The sequence below is a fragment of the Hemiscyllium ocellatum genome, chromosome 7 (genome assembly GCF_020745735.1).
Source record: "Hemiscyllium ocellatum isolate sHemOce1 chromosome 7, sHemOce1.pat.X.cur, whole genome shotgun sequence".
In the NCBI taxonomy this organism is placed as follows: Eukaryota; Metazoa; Chordata; class Chondrichthyes; order Orectolobiformes; family Hemiscylliidae; genus Hemiscyllium; species Hemiscyllium ocellatum.
Genome location: NC_083407.1, coordinates 64,708,240 through 64,721,176, shown reverse-complemented (window position 1 = coordinate 64,721,176; position 12,937 = coordinate 64,708,240). Strand labels below are relative to the sequence as shown.

General features: G+C 40.2%; 2 protein-coding genes and 1 long non-coding RNA gene across 3 annotated transcripts in view; 2 read left to right on the top strand and 1 right to left on the bottom strand.

Annotated features, from left to right (window-relative positions):
- The first annotated feature begins 561 nt into the window (after positions 1–561).
- LOC132817472 (homeobox protein DLL-4-like) lies at positions 562–2,400 on the top strand. Its single transcript, XM_060827922.1, has 3 exons — positions 562–1,057; positions 1,184–1,368; positions 1,610–2,400. Exons 1-3 carry the CDS (start codon positions 742–744, stop codon positions 1,916–1,918), a joined length of 810 nt encoding a protein of 269 aa, XP_060683905.1. The 5' UTR covers positions 562–741; the 3' UTR covers positions 1,919–2,400.
- A 3,362-nt stretch (positions 2,401–5,762) lies between these two features.
- The window catches only part of LOC132817115 (uncharacterized), a 167,470-nt gene continuing 160,295 nt past the window's right edge, over positions 5,763–12,937 (top strand). The window contains exons 1-2 of the long non-coding RNA XR_009644855.1: positions 5,763–5,811; positions 5,946–6,140. This is a non-coding gene — a long non-coding RNA (uncharacterized LOC132817115). The remainder of the gene's footprint in view (positions 5,812–5,945; positions 6,141–12,937) is intronic.
- Positions 9,009–11,622, bottom strand: dlx1a (distal-less homeobox 1a). Its single transcript, XM_060827921.1, has 3 exons — positions 10,969–11,622; positions 10,445–10,644; positions 9,009–9,752 (listed from the first exon to the last, which is right to left on the bottom strand). The coding sequence occupies exons 1-3, from the start codon at positions 11,276–11,278 to the stop codon at positions 9,501–9,503; spliced, it is 762 nt and encodes a 253-aa protein (XP_060683904.1). The 5' UTR covers positions 11,279–11,622; the 3' UTR covers positions 9,009–9,500.

Sequence of the window (12,937 nt, the reverse complement as noted above, 5' to 3'; positions counted from 1 at the left end):
TTCGGATTATGTGCAAAGAGGTGGTAATGAGATTAGGCCATGCAACTTTTACTTCCTACAACAGAGACACGATGGGCAGAAAGGTCAACTATAAGGGCTGTAAATGTTCTGTTTACAACAGGGTGTTTCCCAGCTTCACTTCGTTGTTTGAACCATCTCGACGTCGACTTCATGAACGATATGAAGTTCCATTCATCAGTAAATTTTTGCTCGAAGTTTTCAAAACCATCTGGTGAGTCGTAGCAGCGCAGGGGACGGAATACTGCGTATGCTTTCAAGACAGAACAAGACACATGGTGGAGGAGAAGGGCTGCGGGAGGACAAAGGCGGTCATTGTGATTCCCTGGAGAAACGCTGGCTGCGGCCTGGCCCACACCGCTCTCCGAGCGCCAGCCTCCTGCAGCTTCGCGCCACTTCCTCCGAGCAGCACCAAGCAGGCCACCGTCCCCTTGGCACAACCTCGCCTGCTCATTGGCTGCCGCTCGGCAACGTGACGACAGGCTCACGTGAGGCGGCTTTAATGCTGGGCGCTTGAAGCTGGCAGACAATTGGCGAGGAGCGAAGCTGCAGTGGCAGTGGTCGCGAGGCGGTGCGGTGCGGTGCAGCAGGAAGTGGGGGAGGAGGGGGAGGGGAGGTGCAGCAGCTCCTCACTGCAATCCCACCACAACATGCTTTCCACATCAGCACCGACGTCTTTCTGAGCTGATACTTGCTACTTTTGTGTTTTGTTTTTGTAGAACAATGACCGGAGTGTTTGACAGCCTTGCTGCAGATATGCATTCGAACCAAATTACCTCGAGTTATCACACCATGCACAAGTCACAGGAGTCTCCAAATTTGCCAGTGTCTACTGCAACTGACAGTAACTATTACAATGGGCAACAGCACGGCCCTTGCGCCGGGGCACCTTATGGACAACTGAACTCCTATCAGTTCCATGTTGGTAACATGAACAACATTTCGTACAGTGCCAAATCCTACGAAATTAGTTATACAAATTGTTACAATTCCTACAGCCCCTATGGTTCAAGTAATTCGCCTGCAAATACCGATGTCGGTGAGTTGGGAACATGTGAAAGATGATCTTCGTTTACACAGTGGCGATTTATGCGGGCGTGTGTCTATTTTCCTGACTTGTAAATGTTTCTGTTGTCGAAAAATCGATGTTTGTTGTTGTTTTCAGAGAAAGAAGAGTGCGAGCCTGAAATCAGGATAGTAAACGGGAAACCAAAGAAAGTTAGAAAACCTAGAACTATTTATTCAAGTTTTCAGCTAGCAGCTTTACAGAGGCGTTTTCAGAAGACGCAGTATTTGGCTTTGCCAGAAAGGGCTGAGCTGGCTGCTTCCATGGGCCTCACCCAAACTCAGGTAAGACTAGACAATATGAAGGCGAGCAATAGAGCGTGTTTTTTATTTTAATGGCTGCTTCTTATAAGAAAATTTTTACTTGAATTTATGCGTCAAATCTTAATCAGAGTTGGCTTGCCGACCTTCTTTAAGTTTCTCACTTGGTAAAACACTTTGCTTCGGGCTATACTAAATTAGCAAACGTCTGTAGCAAACTAAATGTACAGCAAACTTTTTCTGACATTTCATTTCCGAAACTTAGGTAAAAATCTGGTTTCAGAACCGCCGGTCAAAATTTAAGAAAATGTGGAAAAACGGAGAAATGTCAAAAGAGCAGAATCTAAGTGCCGGCGAGACTCCTCCTCGCAGCTCTCCTCCATCCTCGATAGCATGGGATTATTCTCCGCACCAGAGAGTCAACAACAACTCAGCCATCACACAGAACAGCGGCCCGGCCGCCGCTTTCATAGGAAACTACTCCTGGTATCCTGGTTCAAATAGTGCTTCACATTTTCAGTCAACTCCAATTCTTCAGCATCAGCCCACTATCAACCCAGGGGCAATATACTGAAAACTGCAGCCCGCTCATTATCTACTCAGATGACAGACTGCCGAAAGACTTCCTAGGACAGGGAATATTCAAGTGTTTCAAACAAATTACTACAGTACCATCCTTTATAACATTTGTATTAACTGGTGCCTTTGCAAATGACCTCATTTTCTATGTTTTCAAAGGAACTGTGTGGTATTTATGAACTGCAGACAGCTAAGTGCTGTGACAATGCCTCTCGTCATTAATAAAATTCGCTGTGTAGACGATCGAACATAATCTGTAAATATCCTTTCGTGCAGAACGACCCGAATACGAATGTGCATCTATTGGATTATTTGTTGTGATATAACCATGATATTCTTGTGTTCCTTATGTAGCTGCGCCAATGATGTCTGAATTACTGTACTATTGAAATGTATCTGTTGGTTCAATCCTACGTTTAAAGTCTTTTGGACAATGAGTTAAGTTGTGCTACTGATTTTCCACAAGTCATAGATTTGGAAACATAACTATTTTCTTTATTTATTCTATAAAACAACTTCTTTACAGTGTTGCTTTTTATGAAAAGAAATATATTATTTAAATAAATATTGTTTAATTGTTTATTTCTATGTCGCTAGTTTAATTATAAACTTTTGACTAAAGCCATTTTTTAATTAAAAATGTTCTCATTTGGTTTTAGTTGAGTGCTTTATTGAAATGTCCAAGGAAACCGGCCGGTAATGACCAGTGGTACGCGACTAGATTGTACTGCAGTAATATCCAAGTGTTTACCAGCTAGGATACTGCAGTGTGGACACGGCGGACAGCGCTGTAGTTTAGCAGGGTGTGATTAGGTAATATACAGGCGCCAGAACAGAGGATTGTTACAACTGGATACTTGTTTGTAGATTAAAGATGTGTATGCGTCCCGGCGGCAAAGCCTTCGCGCAGACATGAATCAATCAGATCCATGTTGTCACATTATAAGCTGCTCTACCTTCCGGAGAGCTGGCGCCGGGTCCATTCCTCTCATAAATATTCCCTCTGACATAACTATTGGCGACCCGATTGGATGTAGAATAATGGCCTGTTATGGAGAGAGTATTAATTCTCTAATAGTGCCATATAAATCGTATTTTGAGCATTTTAGATATCTCCTGTGGGTAATGTTGATGGTAACAGCCTGCGAGGGTTGTGCTATTTACCGTCACTATTACTGCTCTTATTTCTGGGCCATCACAAAACAACAACATTCAGAAATACTGTATGATTGGATGGCTTATTGTTTTCACATTTCAGTTCCAACTTGCCGCCCGCTGGGAGCAACTTTTCAACTCAGCCCAGACTGAATAATTTATGTATGTAATCATTACTTCAAAGATTCATGAAGAAGACTTGACATTGTCACTGAAATTAAATGAATGACAAAAGTGGTTAAAAAAGATTTCGCCCTCTGGACTTTTGTTAACAAGACAAGTTTTCTGTTCTCGGGACTTGCATGCAGCGGGTGATTAACAGACCCGATTCTTTTGCCTCGGGCGAAATGCTTCGACTAGTTGTTCGAGGCACGCAAAGCGCCTTGGCGTTTGAGTTTAGAAAGGCAAGTTTGGCTCAGGAGCAACTAGACAAACTGGAGACAGAGCTCCTCTCTGTAGATTTTTTATTAACCACGAGAGGCACAAACCGGCTGCAATCGCCCCGGGCAAGCCACTTGTAAGTGCAGGAACAGTGAAATCACAGAAACAGACCTCTCTGATCCAGTGGGAGCCTTGTCTTTTTGAGTGGTTTTCCTGTTGGGGAATAAAAACGATTCTCAGATATTAACGTCTATCAGAACATGCGAAAAAAAAGGATAGCCACAAATATTCAAACAATATCGCAATATATATTCTTGTTGCAAGTGATCATAACCCCATTGAATCACTCTGATTGGCGGCACACTGCCTGAAATAGGCGCTGTCATTTTCATGGGAGTTTGAAACGATCATGTACAACATTGAAACAATGTACACGACACGGGCTGGAAAGAAACGGAATCATGGTCACACGCTGTAAAGTGAATCTGTGCGACAAATACCTAGGTTAAAATGATCGCTTGTGTAACAAAGTTGTACAGTTTGCGAATCCCCAGGATGTTTAGCATCTTGATATCAAGGTTAACCGATCATAATTCGAGCAGAGAGGAATCCTAGATGTTCGATGATGAAATATTGAGTTTTCCGGCGTCAATCGTGTTTCATTGTTGAATCTCCAAACATTTGTGAGCAGACGGGCTAATGCATTTTCCATTTCTCCACAACACATAAACGGTATCTTCCATCAATAATAAAGCACAACAATAACTAGAACCGGTGTCTGGATGCTGGGAAGTCCAGACGGATTAGACAAATAATTTTTAACTAATCCGTGATACTAGTAAATACAGCGGTTTCGGTTTAAATTATACTAAATTGATTTAAGCGGATTTCTTAAGCGGGTTTCTACTGTGACTTAAAATATAATTCTTAGAATATTCTTTTCGATTACCATTTAGTGGACGAGATAACATAGAAATAAAGTAACTGATGTAAAAGATCTCCTGAATGGTGTTTACGTTCACTTAATATAATTTCCTGTTTGGTTTAACGCATATGGATATAATCGAGACGTCTGCGTTTTAATTAAGAAACAGGATCATTTCTATTAGAAATATAAATCGGTGGAATTAAAACTGTGTTCGGCTAATTAGTAATCACGTCTTTAAACTAGCAAAGCTCAAATGTGAGACGAGAGTCAGGGCAGGAGTATTAGTTAACATCACACCCTTTCGAATTTGCACTTTGTACAACACCGGGAAGGATTTCTTTCTTTCAGAGCAGCCTGTTCAGAAGCCCCCGATAATACTTCTGCCTTCAGATGTGAAAACTACATTAATGTTTCTCAAATACTTTCCGTGAGAAGGGTTGCTGCACAATGGAATTAACCATTATTTATAAGTGATGGAATGGGCTCTGCCTTTTTTGCACAAACAGGGAAATACAATTCCTTGGAGGTATTTCGGTTTGCCATTGCAAACGAACAAAACTTAAAAACGATTTGTTAAATGGACCTTGTATAGAGTGATGAGGGCGCCGTGCCCATTATGTAGATCTTATCAACAATGGTAAGGTAAGACCATCAGTCCGTTCCAGAAACCATCAACTGAATGCGTCTTTTATATTTTGTACCAGTTGATTATCAGTTCCGTTGTATTGAAAATCTGCGAAATTCCTAACCCGACAAGGCAACCAACGACTACTAAAAGTAGAACCGTTTTTGAGAAATAAGGCTGTCTTTTTTTTAATTAGTGATTACTGCATTACAAGATGTTCCTTCCCCCGGGCTGTCACGTTGAGACTCTTACAAGAATACCCCTGGGATAATATAACTAGGGATATCCGCACTGCCAGACAGCCCGACCCCTTTTTGATAGCTGACAAATCTATGCCTATCTATAGATTTGTGTGGGGGGGTTTCCGTTGATGAGTGGGAAAGAAATATTACAAGAAGTTCAAATAGTTATTCAATACAGGCGCGCCCTCAATCTTTATGTCATGTGGTATAGTCACTTCCGGAATCCTGGATAGACAATTTAGAACATTTTAGAATTTCCTCCCTAAACTTTGCACCGAAACACAACTGCAATTTTATCCACATTCGCTTGAGTTTGAGCTTTCTGGGTCTCAGAGCTGAAAGCCTGCAATTACTATATAATTCTTCGCAATTTCAGATGTCCTAATATGGACTGTAATTTTTGCGCAAGACAATTTCCTGCTATTTCAAGCATCAACATTGTCAAAGTTGTATGTACATAATAAATGGGAATATCAATGCATAGTTTTAGCATAACATCTTGACTCCTCGATAATTATATCCGTTTGGAGCCTACGCAGAATAGCTTGAATTGCATGGTAAACGCTCTCCTCTAAATTTTTTTTAAAAATTGCTCATAATTTCGAAAGATTACCAAGTTCTCGAGAGCAGAATGTCATCAGCGTAATGAAGAGTAAACATTTATGCTAATAATCTGCAATTTTTTCATCAGCTATAAAGACAGAGGCTATAGCAGAAATGCAGTCATATTCTGCAACCGCGTCCTGATTTTTGAGCCGTTTAGTGGAGGCTTTAGTGGATCTACTGGCAGAAATGCACGCACTCGAGGTGTTTTTTTCTTAACCTAATAGCAAATCCTGATATCATGACTTAGTAAAAACCGGCCAGGTTGGTTGAAAAGATCAAGGTAAGGGTACAACCTACTATTTCTAGTCAGTACGTTTAAACAGCATGCAAAAAGTGTGGTCCTTACAGTGAACTGGACTGTTCTAAACAGGTGGGCTCACTGAAGAATTACATTCTTGTATTGAGACTAATTCTGGTCGAATGCGGTCCGTGGCAAATCGAAAACTAGGTGTTGTGACAGTATGCAACTCCTCATTTTATTAAGATATTTAACATTACTGGATACTGCCAATCGTTTGAGAAACGAACGAAGGCGCTGATTTATTTACTTTTCCTCCGATAAAGATTTCTATCCACCAACTAAATCAACGATTCTGGAGTAATACTAATTGGAGCATTTACTGTCAAAGACTCGACTCTACAAGAGAGTTTCTTACAATTTAACTCATAATTTTGAACAATTCCTGTTTATTTTGATAGTCCCTAATTGTTACGGAGCAGCCGTATTCTCCGTCTTGCTGCATGTATGGTTTATATAGAACGAACATGTATCTTTAACACGCTAAAATCTTGGGGAGAATACAATAACGTGAACTGAAATAATATTTAATGCTGAATGGTGCCACGAGCATACTTTTTGGATACATTACTATCCGTTGAAAAATGGAACATGCTTATTGGAATTTTCTGTAGGTGGTTAAGGGATTTTCCCCTCCCGGGACCGAAAGAGAAACCAAACTATTTAAAGATGTCTTAAAAATTCTAAATATGAGTAATGAAAAAAAAACTTAGGATAGATCTAAGGTTTCTAGCTGCGTAAATTATAAATACATGTCAGTAACACATCGGTTACTTTTAAACAGTGTATTGCGTAATGTTTATCTGCCTGTTTTTGCAACGAGATTGCCATCTCTATGACATTAGTCATTAAATGTTAAAGCAAGGTACTGTAGGTAGAAGATCAGTGGGCGAGAAGAGAGAGCCCTCGTTGGGCAATTCCTTTTATTCTCACCTTCATTACTCCAACATTGTGTCTTAGTCATTTTGAAGAGTTTCCTATTGACAATTCTATACACCTGCATGCAATTTGCAGACCTCATGACAAACGTAGTTCGGAATTTCAAAGATGGAAGTACACCTATTTTAGTTTAGTGCTTCTTTTTCAATGCTGTTCAAATTTGGCTTTCACTGCTAGCTCTTTTGTTAATGCAAAGATTCCCCGGGCGAAAAAATTGCCCATAATTACCCCAATGATACGAAACTACATTAGAATAAATAAACCCAAAATTACTGTAATTATAGTCCGTTTGATGGCCTCGGCTTGTAATCAAGTAGAGAATACAGTGCAATAATGCCGAGCCTCTTCGAAGCAGCTGTATGCGCATTTGGGGCTCTTGGCAGAATACATTCATTCGTTGTTCGCTTGCTTTCAGCAAAGTTTTGTATAAAATGTTACGTACCTCACTTTGCAGATCTTAGCTTTCCCAAAGATATCATTGGTAAACTTGGACGTTAGATTTATCTCTATGCCTTTTAATTTCTAGAACATTCTCAAACAAAGCGCTGATCAATTTATTGTAAATAAAACAGGTAAGATTGCCAAGTGTAACGAGTTCCGCTTCGATCCATGTGAGTATGCATTAGGATTCACCAGCAAAATGCTGTCGCAAAGCTGATTTGAACCCGTACATTATTCTTGGAAAAAAATCAAAACGTCGTGCAATCTCTACACATTCATGTCCATGTTTACTTTGTACAGTGACACTGCTTCATTATATTTCCAGAGAGTTTGGGAGTTAGTTAGTTGTGCTCTGGGACAATTGGCTCACGTGTATATAGGCGATAAGCGCATACTGTGTGCACAGAGGCACATACTAATAGAAGTAGCTACATATCTGGAAATAATTGGGTTAGAAGATTAATGGAGACATAGTCTGATTGAATGACTTCTCAAAGGTCACAAGTTTTGGTGATATGGATGTTTTTCGAGTTCCCCAAAGATGATGATAGCGAGTCGGGGACAGGTTGCTGAAAAAGCGCAGTTAGCCCATCATCTCCCAAACAACAGTCCCTTTGAAGTTTCCAATTTGTTCCTCGCAGGAATAACAGCGCTTTTAACTACTCTGAACAAACCGCAGGGTTTTTTTTCCCCCTGCAGCACCTGCTTCTCTTACCATTATTTAGTTAACACAGTAGTGGCTTCCTGTCATTCAATGCTGAAAAAGAGATTTACTGTGCCGCAAGAAATATATAAAAGAGCGTATGAGAGCGATAGACAAGTCTGAAAAGCAGTAAGTGCTTTAATTGCTGCAAAAATAATTGCGTCCAATCTAAAGTAGAATAGCTTAGACGCAACACTGAAACTAACGTTTGACTGTAACAACATAATCCGGCCCCACATCAGGAGCAGTAGGGGTGGTCAGATACGAAGCGAAATTATACTATTTGGAAGCATAATAGCTTAGACTTCTTCATTTAGGCTATCAAGCAAGTAATCTAAAATGAAACTACACACGAGGTAAAAAAAATCATAAAGTAACTTTAGGATAACCCACTTGGCTTATATTCCTTTAAATATAAAAATGCGAGTTGCTAGCGTCCGATAAAGAATTTGGAAACTTCATTCCATTTCCCGGATATTCACAGACTGGGGGTGAGGTTTGATCACTTTGTCTAGTTATTGTAATATGCAAGCGGAGAAGATGGGGTTTGCAATCAGTGTTATAATAATGAATGCCTTATTGCAGTTCGGTATTAATGAACTTGGAATGAGCACACCGAGACTTTCATAATGTAACAGCTGCTATTTAAAATCATATTTTACTGCCTTGAATGGACTTTATAATATATTTACAAAGATTCAAAGATACAAAGCAATAAGTTAACATTGTCAATATAAAACTAAACCTTTACATTTAGAACGCTAGACACAGTGTTTTTCAGCATCACATTTGCATTTCACAGGTAAATATTAAGATCCCATTTCACAATGTATCATGTACACTCCACACAAAACAAAAAAAACGCTAAATCTGTGCAACATATTTAAATAATATGTACAAAAAAAACCGTGACCGCGTGCAGTAAGAACTTCCTGCTGTCGTGAATTCTGCGCTGTGTTAACCAGTCTTCAGATTACAGACGCAAAATCCTAATGGGGGATACAAAGCCTGCCTCTTTTGGAGTAGGATGCATACAAGGAATTTGTAACAAAGGCTTTTTAACTGTCCCAGGGATTACGCCACAGAGTCTTGGTGCTGGCGGTCTGTTCTAACCGGGATCTGAGAGAGGTTTCGCCGAGCTGTCAGCTGGCAGGATTGGGAACTCGCTCCGCATCACATCTGTGCTAAGGGCATGGTGCACTTCAGAAATTGCTTTCTTGGATTATTGTCCTTGCTTAAACAGGGCGAGGGTGGTTATCTTACATCAGTTGGGGCTGCTGCATAGATTCCTGGTGCGCTGGAGGGTACCACGATGTGTAGCTAGGGATGTAGTTTCCCGGGGTCCCTGTGGAGCTCTTGCCGGCAGATGAGGGGTTCCAGACGGGTGGAACTGGAGGGGAGGATCCGGATAGGCCCCTACCATTAGCAAGGGCGCTGTTCTCTAATGCACCATTACCCTGTTTCATCAGCTTTTTAAACTTAGAACGCTTGTTCTGGAACCAAATCTTTACCTGCATAATATAACAGACATGTTTTAAGCATTAAGACTTTAAAGAATATAAGGGTCAAGACTTTCAATAAATCCACATATTTATAAACAGCCTAATCCAAGACGTTAAATAGTAAACTAACTTTTGAAAAGTTATAATTAGAGGTGGCGAGCATATGCTTTCCCATGTCTTGTTACCTCACGTAATCCTAAATTATTAAAAATAAATCCCTTTTACCAAGCAGTCATAGTCTGTCACACCGATGGGTTCTTCTAGGCGGGGACAACGATTCAGAAAACAGAAGGCAATTATAATGTTATAATTTGAGCAACATGACGTATTTCTTGTGGTGACTTGTTGAAATTGTTTCCCAAACAGTTTGGTGTAAGATATGGGATCCATACTGCATGCCTTTGAAATGAGCAGGTTGTTGGTGCGTGCATGTGAATCGTCCCGTCATGTCTGTGTCATTTTATGGATTGGAGTTGCATTTTACTGCAACGCTTCAAACTTCCATTGGTGTAACCAAATACTTGGATTTATATCTGGTAACGCACACGTTTGCTGTTTTGGCTTATACTTCTCGTGAACTCTGCGTTAAAGTGTAGTTGCCAGGGTTTATGTGACCGAATACCTGGTTTTGCTCGGGTAGTGTGTTTGATTCGATGTAACGAACAGAGGTGCTTTGCATTTTAGTTTAATATCTCTGTTACCTGTGTCTGTGTCAACCCCAGAGAAGCTGCAAGCTCGGCTCTTTCAGGCAGAGCCAGGTACTGAGTTTGTTGGAACCGTCTGTTCAAAGCTTGCAGCTGTAGACTGGAATAAATGGTTCGGGGTTTGCGGATTTTTTTCCCTTTCCCATTAAACCTGACTTCTCCACTCTCCACCACGGTACCTTTATCTGACTCTGCTCCTAAAAAGGGCAAAAAAAATGACATAGCAGTGCAAATCCAATACATAATTACCTACAACAGAATAACAACGTATTTAACACAGCAGTTAAAAGTTTGTCTATTTTTACTAGCGACGGTTTACGTATAATTACCCATAATTGCATGCATTGTTTATAGCATTACGCAATAAATAATTACAAAGATCAGAGCAGAATGATGCGAACTTCTGTTCTACAAATTTCCTCACCGGGCTTGTTCAAAAACAGCTGGGGAAAAAGAAACTGCCTCGTGTAGTTTACAGCAATTTACAGGAGTCAGGAATTGACTGATTCTGTTGTTCTTACCTGTGTCCTCTAATCTTGTGTGTGCCAGATTCGAGCTGTTTTGGTACGATTGCACTGAATTGATGTAGGGGTTACTGGAATGGTTGTTCACTGAATTGACATAGGGGTAGCCCAGAGACCGTGAGAAGGATGAAGCAGTGTTGTAGGAGCTGTCATGTTGAGAGTGGCCGGCGGAATGTAAACAGTGCATGGAGTAATGTCCGTGAGACATGGGAGGCGACATTTGTTGACTTGGTGGCCCAAACTCCATAAAAACTGCTTTACTTGAGACGGGGCTGTTGAGGTTTTCTGACATTGTAGTCATGGTCATCGTTCGCCTCCCAGCTTGTCACTTCACTTCTTTTCCTTCCACTACTCCCACCGGCCGAGAAGGATCCCAATTTAAGCGAATCTGATTTTTTTCACTCTCCATTCATAAGAAAATGGAGTTTTGGGGTTGACAAAGTCGAGGCATGATGCTGTGAATACACACTAACTCGCCTGAAAGGTTTGACTGGATAGCTGATGAATATTCAGGAATACTGCTCGCTGATAGGTCCCTCTCCACCACGTGCCGTTTTGATTGGCCGAGCCAAAAGGACCTAGGGGCCCGAAACCGTGCAGACAGATGGGCCCAGAGAGTTTCTCAGCATTTCCAAGTCAACGCTCTGGCTAACATCTCAAATCAAACGATTTTGAAACGGTTTATTACAGACATTATAAAGTCCTAGTTTGATGACCTCAACTGAGACTTTAATGACTCATAACCGCTGCACAATAATACACGTAATCCGTATTGTAAATATCCAAAACACTGCTGCCAAAAAATTACGATATTATGATTTTAATGACAGTATTGACAACTACAAGATGTTGCTTTCGTTAATTTTACACGTAATATTTCAAAACTGAGTGCCCTTCTACAGTGTATTAAAGAATGGTATACAAGAAACTTTATGCATTATTTTCAACCTAACACCAATCGCTGCACTTCACAAAGTAACTCCCTATGAAAGCTTTCATGATGTTAGGGATTTATGGAGCAATACAAATGCATAAAGTTCATCAGGTATTGTACTTAAAAAGAGATTGGCAACGTAAATATGGTATAATTTTGTTTTACAAAGAAGCCGTAACTAACCTAACGTTGTCGTTTCCTATGTTGAAATGTATTATAGCAGATGCCTATCCATTGATTTTACTTTGCTCAAAACTAAATTCGAATGGGGAAAACATAGGCAGAGTGGTCAATCTAGCAAACGGTCGAACTAGTCCCGTTCCATCATTGTAAAGGCTAACGAAGACACGCAATTAAAAATAAATTCATGTGCGCAACAACTAATATAGAATTAAAACGTTTCTTGAACGTTGTACTCACTTAAATAGTATTTACTGTAGTATTTAACAAGATAACGCTTGTGATGCAGCAAAACTGCATCTATCATGAAGTGATACGGTGAAAGACCACACGTGCATATGCAGCAGTTACTGATTCATTTGATTAAATGCCAGTCTCAAGAGCTCTGATAAACAGCTGAAGGCGGCTCCTATTAGCATAACTCTGAGGCTTAATTTTCATACGCATAATTAGCCATATATTTAACACCAATTGCAAGATCCAATCCTTTCATCGTTAACAAGTGAGCCAAACTATAGCATAGAGATGTCTGTGTGCGGGCATCAGATTTAAAATAAAATCATGCATCATATTAATGATACACGGAGATTTTTGCATTTCACATGCGACCTGAGAATGATATAAAATATCTAGAAAGCATACTTCAATGTGGGAGATTAATTGCACTGTTTTGTTTGAAGGGCGAATAAAAGGTACTTAAAATGCATTTTCGGGTTTAAATACTTCACACACAGCGATAAACGGTGTAATTTGAATCCTGATGAGATGCTGGCGGCCAGTAAGTATAAGGCAAAGCTGATATAATACAAATGCATACATCTGGAATAACGAGTATTTAAAGCTTAAGTGATT